General features: G+C 37.8%; 1 protein-coding gene across 1 annotated transcript; it reads left to right on the top strand.

Annotated features, from left to right (window-relative positions):
- Positions 1-5,180: 5,180 nt before the first annotated feature.
- Positions 5,181-6,635, top strand: LOC128652294 (GATA zinc finger domain-containing protein 14-like). Its single transcript, XM_053705233.1, has one exon. The coding sequence runs from the start codon at positions 5,181-5,183 to the stop codon at positions 6,633-6,635; it is 1,455 nt and encodes a 484-aa protein (XP_053561208.1).
- The last annotated feature ends 4,217 nt before the right edge of the window (positions 6,636-10,852 follow it).

The raw sequence follows: 10,852 nt of genomic DNA, 5'->3' as shown, positions 1-10,852 counted from the left end.
GGGCTCTTTCTTACCTCAGGATAAAAAAAATAGACCTAGGGGTCGACAGAATTCTAATTTTCATTCCTTTCGTCACTTCAAAGGACAAAAGTCTTCCTCCTTTTCTGTCAAGCCAGAAAAGCCCATGTCTTTTTGGAGGTCCGATCAGCCTTGGAATAAAGGAAAGCAAGCCAAGAAGCCTTCTGCTGATTCTAAATCAGCATGAAGGAACCACCCCCAATCCTGTATTGGATCAAGTGGGGGGCAGGCTCTCTTTTTTTCAGCAGGCTTGGATACGCAATGTTCCGGTTCCTTGGGCTGTAGACTTAGTGTCCCATGGATAAAGAATAGAATTCAAATCCTGTACTCCCAGGGGCAGATTTCTCTTGTCAAGGTTATCTTTGGACCAGATAAAAAAGAGGCCTTCTTAAACTACTTAAAGGATCTATCTTTCCTGGGAGTGATTGTTACAGTTCCACTAGAGGGACAGGGTCTAGGATTTTATTCAAATCTATTTTTAGTTCCCAAAAAGGAGGGCACTTTCCGTCCTATTCTGAACCTACAGTGTCTCAACCAATTCCTCTGGGTTCTGTCCTTCAAAATGGAGACTATCCGCTCCATTCTTCTTTTGATTCAGAAGGGTCTGTATATGAAAACTATAGATCTGAAGGATGCATATCTTTATGTTCCCTTTCACAGGGATCATTACCAGTATCTGAGGTTTGCCTTTCTGGACAAACATTTCCAGTTTGTTGCCCTTTCTTTTGGCCTTGCTACAGCTGCCAGAATTTTCACAAAGGTTCTGGGGCTCTTCTAGCAGTGGCCAGTAGTGATGTCGCGAACCTAAAATTTTGCGTTCACGAACGGCGGACGCGAACTTTCGCAACTGTTCGCGAACGGGCGAACCGGGCGAACCGCCATAGACTTTAATAGGCAGGCGAATTTTAAAACCCACAGGGACTCTTTCTGGTTACAATAGTGATGGAAAAGTTGTTTCAAGGGTACTAACACCTGGACTGTGGCATGCCGGAGGGGGATCCATGGCAAAACTCCCATGGAAAATTACATAGTTGATGCAGAGTCTGGTTTTAATCCATAAAGGGCATAAATCACCTAACATTCCTAAATTGCTTGGAATAACGTGCTTTAAAACATCAGGTATGTACACTACTGTTACACCAGATATGAATTGCAATGGGGTGACACTGTGCCCTGTCAGGCAGGCACTGAAACGCACACGTGTGAAGGAAACTGACTGCTATTATTTAACACAGTCAAAAAAGTAGTTTTTTTTTAAATCTACAGTACTGTTACACCAGATATGAGTTGTACTGGGGTGACACTGTGCCCTGGCAGGCAGGCAGGCACTTAAACGCACACGTGTGAAGGAAACTGACTGCTATTATTTAACACAGTCAAAAAATTGTTGTTGTTTTTTTTAAATCTACACTACTGTTACACCAGATATGAGTTGCACTGGGGTGACACTGTGCCCTGGCAGGCAGGCAGGCACTTAAACGCACACGTGTGAAGGAAACTGACTGCTATTATTTAACACAGTCAAAAAAGTGTTGTTTTTTTTAAATCTACACTACTGTTACACCAGATATGAGTTGCACTGGGGTGACACTGTGCCCTGGCAGGCAGGCACTTAAACGCACACGTGTGAAGGAAACTGACTGCTATTATTTAACAAAGTCAAAAAAGTGTTTTGTTTTTTTAAATCTACACTACTGTTACACCAGATATGAGTTGCACTGGGGTGACACTGTGCCCTGGCAGGCAGGCACTTAAAAGCACTCGTGTGAAGGAAACTGACTGCTATTATTTAACACAGTCAAAAAAGTGTTGTTTTTTTTAAATCTACACTACTGTTACACCAGATATGAGTGGTGGCACTGGGCAAGTGGGCACAGTATACGCTGTGAGCCTGACACACACACTGGCAGGCAGGCAACTGCAATTAGATTACACAGGGAAAAAAAGCAGCCCTAAAAAGGGCTTTTTGGGGTGCTGTCCATACAGCAGAGATCAGATGAGTCCTTCAGGACTGTAGTGGACACTGAATACACTAGCCTAGCTATAGATTTCCCTACTAAATCAGCAGCAGCTACACTGTCCCTCCTCTCACTAACAATGCAGCTTCCGAATGAATCTAAAATGGATGCTATCCAGGAGGTGGGAGGGTCTGGGAGGGAGGGTCTGCTGCTGATTGGCTGGAATGTGCCTGCTGACTGTGAGGTACAGGGTCAAAGTATTACTCAATGATGACGAATAGGGGATGGATCGAACATCGCATATGTTCGACCGCCGCGGCGAAAGCGAATATGCTATTTTCGCCGGGAACGATTCACCGGCGAACAATTTGCAACATCACTAGTGGCCAGGTCTTAGGGAATTACTGTGGTGTCTTACCTGGATGCCATCTTGGTTCAAGCATCATCTTTTCATCTAGCAAGATCTCATACAGAGATGTTGTTGTCTATTCTATGGTCCCACGGGTGGAAAGTGAATCTGGAAAAGAGTTTCCTAGTACCAGATACAAGGGTGTGTTTCCTAGGAACAATTATAGATTCTCTGTCCATGAAGATTTTTCTGACGGATCTCAGAAAATCCAAACTTCTTGCTTCATGCCTTTCCCTCCAGTCTGCTATTCGTCCATCAGTAGCTCAATGCATGGAGGTGATTGGTCTGATGGTTGCTTTAATGGACACCGTTCCTTTTGCTCGGTTCCATCTGAGACCTCTGCAGTTATGATGCTCAATCAATAAACAGAGACCACTCAGATCTCTCGCAGAGGATAGATCTGGATCCCCTAACAAGAGACTCTCTCTCGTGGTGGATTTCTCAGGACCATCTGTCTCGGGCACTTGTTTCCTGAGACCTTTCATGGTGATTGTGACAACGGACGCCAGCCTGTTAGGCTGGGGAGCAGTTTGGGGCTCACTGAAAGCTCAGGGCCTGTGGACCCAGGAGGAGTCTTTTCTTCCTATAAACATCTTAGAGTTGAGAGCAATTTTCAATGACTTGACAGCTTGGCTTCAGCTAGCTTCAGTCCGGTTTATCAGATTCCAATCGGACAACATCACCTCAGTGACTTACATCAACCACCAGGGAGGAACTTGAAGTTCTTTAGCAATGATTGAGGTGACTCATATTCTCCAGTGGGCGGAGTCTCACGATTGTCATCTCTCTGCCATCCACATACCCAGGAGTAGACAACTGGGAAGCGGATTTTCTGAGCAGGCAGACTTTTCATCCAGGAGTGTGGGCTCTCCACCCAGAGGTTTTCTTGATGATAAACCTCAGGTGGGGGATTCCAGAATTGGATCTGATGGCATCTCGTCAAAATGCCAAGCTTCCAAGTTACGGTTCAAGGTCAAGAGAGCTTAAATCTGTTCTAGCTTACCTGTTTCCTCCGTTTGCTCTCCTTCTGTGAGTAATTACTCGCATCAAGCAGAAGAGAGCTTCTGTGATTCTAATAGCTCCTGCATGGCCTTGGAGGATCTGGTTCACGGATCTGGTGATGATGTCATCTCTTCTGCCTTGGAAATTACCTCTGAGGAAGGACCTTTTACTTTAGGGTCCCTTCCTCCATCCAAATCTGGTTTCTCTGATTAAATGTTCTTGGACTTTTTTTGATTTTTATGTATATCATCAATTAGTGATTTAATTGCTAAATTATAGATGCTTTAAATAGCCTTGAATCCACACATCTGGTATCTTGAAAAAGGCTGTCCAGCCGAAAGGCGTTGATACCAGAGCACACCTGCAAAGGATTTGAGAAGACAAAGAGAATACCAGCTACACCCCGGTGAAATATTCAAGTTCCTACTTAGCGGCATATATTTAACCGCAAAGATCACATTGATAACTAGAATTCCTTTTTCTACTTATCCTACAAACTTTCTACTTATCCCACAAACTTTCTACTTATCCCACAACCACATTTCAGTACCCAGATCGGTCACTGACCGACATCAAAGAAACCTGGGAACAACGGACCGGAGAGGCACGCAAATATTCCACATCAGGAGGTCATCCAACAACCATACCATCGTGATCGGTCACTGACCGACAGACAAACCACAAAATAGAAAAACTGGAGATACTTAAAAAACATCAGCAAATGGTTAGCACCTAACCGCAACGAAGATCCCACCAAGAAATCCTTAAGAGCGTGATCGGTCACTGACCAACAAAGGACAAGATAACAAAGTGGCCACGACAACTACACAAGCATTTACATAAAAGTGAATTTCCTCGCAGCAAACAGATAAGCCCACCTAACAAGAGGAAACCAAAGCGGCATTTATTTAACCGCCAGCAGCCCATATAGAACTGCCATCAGCAAATTATTGGCATAGCGGCGTTTATTTAACTGCAATCATCTCACAAAAGTGATATCAAACAGATACACTTTAAGGTACTAATTTGTATACTTGTATCACAGTGTGATAAAAATCGCACCAACATACCTCTACATTTGATATATAGTTACCTAAGATAAGATCTCAATTGCACAGCTTAACTTGAAACAAAGTATCCTATATGAACTATACAGCAACTATTGTCTTATCCACTATTAAATTGTATTTACAAACATTTTGTTAGAAATTACAACTTGTGATAAACCTATAACTGTATAAATTGCAAGATTTCAACGATATTATTTTAATTTAATTTTTATATATTCATATATTTTTATATATTACGTACATTTTATACATAGATACATAGAGACACCGGTGTCATTTTTTAAACTTTGAAGGAATTTGTAATAATATTTGTTTAATTGTAATTTTAGCATCACTATTATTGGGTAAATTTACCGGAATCAAATAAAGTATAATATATATTTTTTTTTAAAAAGTTTCGACATCCAATTTTTTCCATAAGAGAATATAAAATAGTACTTATCAAAACATTAACATATATTGAGCCCACATATTATCACACATATTTACAGTAAGACACATTGGGAATAGCAACTTGGTTTGCGCCACCTACCACAACTAATTATAACTCTTTAAACTTTGGGATAAAGTTTACTTCAGGTGTGCTAGATTCCCCACCAGCTAGACAGTCTAACCCTACCAAACATTTATTACTAATTATCCCCAGACTGTCCTAACTGGTATCCTCTACGTTTTATACACAAGGATAATATACAGCATATATCAAGTCCATACAAACTCACTATGGATATTTTTGGCACTAGAGATAGCATATTGGATGATATACACAAAAAGATAGACCCATCAGACTCAACATATAATAAATACAAAAACGACACCATAAATGAAAGAGACACATTAAGTGAGTTAGAGAACATCCTTTTTAAAGAAATCAAACAAAAATTAGAACTAACTTTTCTTAAAAAGTATATTAAAGAAAATATGGTCCCAAGGGGACTTAGGTTAAAAAAAGACTGCACCTTTGAACTTAATGAAGAACATCAAAAAGAGTGGTATGATATTCTAGAAACAGCTTCCAGCAAACTTATAAATGTTATCATAAAATCCAGAGAATCCACCACACAAGACCTAGGGATAAAAATCCAAAATTGTAAAGAAATACTAGATAAGACAACACTGAACGATACACTAAATTCAAAACAACAAGAAATAGCTAAAAAATTAGGCGATTTAAACAAAGATATTCTTGAAGTAAAATGGAGGAAATTCAACAGAGATTTAAGTGACTATAAGGGGATAGATAATCAAGACCCTGATACTAAATCTGAGAACCATAAACATCTATTCAGCAGTAGAAAACCAATGAATGATATGGAAGCTTCTAACAACACAACATACCAAACTTCACGAAATGACCAAAGAGAAAGAATCACAAATAGAAACACTATGCAAAATAGGAATCCTAATGAGAGACAATATACTAACAATGATTACAATAGAAATAATAGAAACAATTTCAATAGACAACATGACACTGATAATTACTATAACAATTACAGAGATCACAAATCACATAATTATGAATATAGAAACAACCACGATTATAGGAATCAAGGACACTGGAGATATAATTATAATCACAATAGAAATTATGATTTAAAAAATAGAGAACAAAAACATTTCTCTACACACTACAGCTATAGACATTTTAATGATAATCAACGAGACTACCAAAATCAAAACAATGATCAATATAGAAATGATGATTTTAGAAATGAAAGAGACTACAACAAAAATTCACATAATCACAGCAATAGGCGTTTTGATAAACACAGAAATATGAATAATAGACACAATGATGATAATATGCATACGAATTGGAGATACCAACACACAGAACAAAAAGATTGGGAAACACCAACTAACCACAGAGATAGGAATAACAGACACAACAAAGACAATATGCACACTAACTGGAGATATCAGCACACAGAACAAAAAGATTGGGAAACACCGATAAATCACCAGAGGAAAACACATTCACCTAGACACAAAGAATCACACAACCACCAGATGGAAAGAAATATTGAAACTCATAACAGATACAGTTCATTAACTCACGAAAATGAAGATCACAGAACACCAGCAGTTCCAGTAAAAACACACAGTTCTAGGATATCTTTTTTAGACGAGGGCCCAATCCAAACCCACGACTCCCCAAAAGGCAAAGAAGATTAGAGGACACAGAGGAAGAGGAGGTAGAACCAAAGAAAGCCACGAAAAAATCCAAATAGAACCAAAGGGCATTTTTAATCTCAGTAAAACAGCTCTCAACAATGAACAGAAATCTGTAGTAAGTAAAGGACTATCCTTCGCACCAACCAATAGAATCAACAAATTTGAGACTCTAATCCATGTCAACGAGTTCACAAGGAAACTAGCACTTAAAAAATATTTTCTAAAAAATCCTTTAGAAAGCACCATTAACTATACTTCCACATACATTCATACCAATCTCAAACAGAAATCTGATTTCAACCCCACACAAGAAAAAGGTAGTGCAATAGAAATATTCGAAAAAAAGGTAAAAGAAGATATTGAAAAAATAGATGATAAAAAAGACTTAAAATGGAATCTAACCAAAAAAGAAAATTTAGTTTTAAAAGATCTAAAAGAGAACAAAGACATAACGATTAAACAAGCTGATAAAGGTGGGGGAGTGGTTATAATGGACACTGTAAACTACCTTAATGAAGCATATAGATTATTGGGAGATGAGGCAACATATAAAAAATTGACTGGGAACCCCTTAGAATCCATGAAGAAAAACTTGGACAAAATGATACTTACAGCAAAAAACAAAGGTATTCTTAATAACCAAGAAAGTAGATTTCTAGCAATTGATCACCCAAGGACACCAGTCTTTTATTTCCTGCCCAAAATCCATAAAAGCATCACCAACCCCCCAGGCAGACCAATCATCTCAGGAATTGACTCCCTAACATCCAACCTATCGCAATACACAGATTATTACCTACAGAAATATGTGAAATCTATACCATCACATCTCAAAGAAACCAAACATTTTTTAAATCTAATAGAAAATTTAAAATGGGAAGATAATTACATCCTAGTCACGTGTGACGTGAGTTCTTTATATACTTGCATAGAAGATCAGAAAGGTCTAGAGGCTACTCATTCCTATCTATTAAGAGATACAGAAATGTCAAAAGTACAGCAAGAATTCATATTAGATTGTATGGAGTTTATTCTAAAGAATAACTATTTTTCATTTAATGGGCATTACTATTTGCAAAAAAGGGGCACAGCCATGGGCACGAGATTCGCACCCAGTTACGCAAATTTGTTCGTAGGGCACTTTGAAGAACTATTTTTGTCCGGAACACCGTGGGGTGCGAATCTCGTGCTCTACAAAATGTTTATTGATGATATATTCATTATCTGGAAAGGTGATGAGGAACTACTAGAACAATTCATTTCAGATTTTAACACCAATGATTTCAGATTAATATTTACATATGAATATAACAAAGTAAAAATTAATTTTCTGGATATAGAAATATCTATAATAAATAATGAAATAACTACAACCACCTTTTTTTAAAAAGTCGATGCCAACAGCTATATTGATTTTAAAAGCTGCCATCACAATAAATGGAAAAGAAACATACCAAAAGGGCAATTCTCAAGAATTAGAAGAAACTGCACACACCTTGCAGATTATGACTCACAAGCAGAGATCTTACACAACAGATTTTTAGAGAAAGGATACCACCCTAAATAACTACTAGAAACCAACAAACTAGTTAGACAAACAGATAGGAGGTCACTACTAGAAGACAGCAATATGACTAACAAGACAGAAAAAGATCCATATGACATTCCATTTATCACATAATTTTCTAGTCAACATAAACTAATTGAGAACATTGTAAAGAAACACTGGCACATAGCCAGAAGTGACCCCATAATAGGGAAAAGACTAAAACATCGCCCTGACGTTATATTCAGAAAGGCCATCAATTTAAAGAATATCCTAGCGCCAAGCGAATTTAAATCAAAAACAGGTCCTCAGCAATACAACTTAAACAATGAAAAGCTATTAGGATTTTTTCCATGTCATGTATGCAAATCATGCAAATTTAGCACCAAAACCAAAAAGGTAAAATCTAATGTAACCCTGAAAGAACTGAAGATTAATGACACCATAAGATGCACTGACACCAATATAATCTATTTAATTCAATGCTCATGTAAACTACAGTACCTAGGTCAAACGGGGAGGAAACTGAAAGAAAGAATAAGAGAGCATATCAGATGCATAGAAAAAGAAAAAGATAATACCAGACTTTATGCTCACTTTAACCCCTTAATGACCGCAGCACTTTTCCATTTTCTGTCCGTTTGGGACCAAGGCTATTTTTACATTTCTGCGGTGTTTGTGTTTAGCTGTAATTTTCCTCTTACTCATTTACTGTACCCACACATATTATATACCGTTTTTCTCGCCATTAAATGGACTTTCTAAAGATACCATTATTTTCATCATATCTTATAATTTACTATAAAAATTTTTATAAAATATGAGGAAAAAATTTAAAAAAACACACTTTTTCTAACTTTGACCCTCAAAATCTCCTACACTTCAACAACTACCAAAAAACTCCCATGCTAAATAGTTTCTAAATTTTGTCCTGAGTTTAGAAATACTCAATGTTTACATGTTCTTTGCTTTTTTTGCAAGTTATAGGGCAATAAGTACAAGTAGCACTTTGCTATTTCCAAAAAATTTTTTAAAAAATTAGCGATATTTACATTGGAACACTGATATCTGTCAGGAATCCCTGATTAACCCTTCACATATATATATTTTTTAAAAGAACACAACCTAAGGTATTAAACATGGGGTATTTTGACTCTTTCCATGCAACTATTTTACCACCAATCTATGCCAAAGTTTGAAAAAAAAAAAAAAAAAGTGGTGATTTTTTGACAAAATAGCAATTCAAGAATACATTTACTGAGAACGTTAAGGGTTACTGCCAAATAACACCCCAATATGTCTTCAGCAGCATCTCCTGAGTACAGTGATACCACCCATGTATAGGTCTGTTGGGTTCTCTGGGGGCTAAAAGGCCTTATTTTTAGGGGGCGCATTCCAGTTTTTTAATTTGGAATTTTCACATCTGTCGTCATGCACCCATGTCCTATTTGGGACATTTCTGAAGCCGGACAATGTAAATTACCCCCATCAAACCATATATTTTTAAAAAGTAGACACCCTAGGGTATTTCAAATGCTGGTATTTTAACACTTTGCATGCACTAATTCAACCACCAGTCTTTGTCAAACTTTTGGGTAGTCATTTTGGTGTGTTATTTTTCACACGCATTGTACTTTAGGCATGGATTCTCAGTTCCTGTTATATGTTACTGACCAAAAACACCTCAATATGTGTTCAACAACAACTTCTGAGTACAGTGATACCCCCCATGTATAGGTGTGTCGGGTTCTCTGGGGGCTAAAAGGCCTTAATTTTAGGGGGCGCATTCCAGTTTTTCAACTTGGAATTTTCACATCTGTCATCATGCACCCATGTCCTATTTGGGACATTTCTGAAGCCGGCCAATGTAAATTACCCCCATCAAACCATATATTTTTGAAAAGTAGACACCCTAGGGTATTTCAAATGCTGGTATTTTAACACTTTCCATGCACTAATTCAACCACTAGTCTTTGTCAAACTTTTAGGTAGTCATTTTTTTGCATTATTTTTCACACACATTGTACTTTAGGCATATATTCTCAGTCCCTGTTATGTGTTACTGCCAAAAAAAACCTCAATATGTATTCAACAACATCTCCTGAGTACAGTGATACCCCCCATGTATAGGTGTGTCGGGTTCTCTGGGGGCTAAAAGGCCTTAATTTTAGGGGGGGCATTCCAGTTTTTCAACTTGGAATTTTCACATCTGTCATCATGCACCCATGTCCTATTTGGGACATTTCTGAAGCCGGGCAATGTAAATTACCCCCATCAAACCATATATTTTTGAAAAGTAGACACCCTAGGGTATTTCAAATGCTGGTATTTTAACACTTTCCATGCACTAATTCAACCACTAGTCTTTGTCAAACTTTTAGGTAGTCATTTTTTTGCATTATTTTTCACACACATTGTACTTTAGGCATATATTCTCAGTCCCTGTTATGTGTTACTGCCAAAAAAAACCTCAATATGTATTCAACAACATCTCCTGAGTACAGTGATACCCCCCATGTATAGGTGTGTCGGGTTCTCTGGGGGCTAAAAGGCCTTAATTTTAGGGGGGGCATTCCAGTTTTTCAACTTGGAATTTTCACATCTGTCATCATGCACCCATGTCCTATTTGGGACATTTCTGAAGCCGGGCAATGTAAATTACCCCCATCAA

Source organism: Bombina bombina, chromosome 3 (assembly GCF_027579735.1).
Source record: "Bombina bombina isolate aBomBom1 chromosome 3, aBomBom1.pri, whole genome shotgun sequence".
In the NCBI taxonomy this organism is placed as follows: domain Eukaryota; kingdom Metazoa; phylum Chordata; class Amphibia; order Anura; family Bombinatoridae; genus Bombina; species Bombina bombina.
The sequence above is the reverse complement of the archived record's forward strand: the minus strand, read 5'-3'. Positions and strand labels throughout refer to the sequence as shown.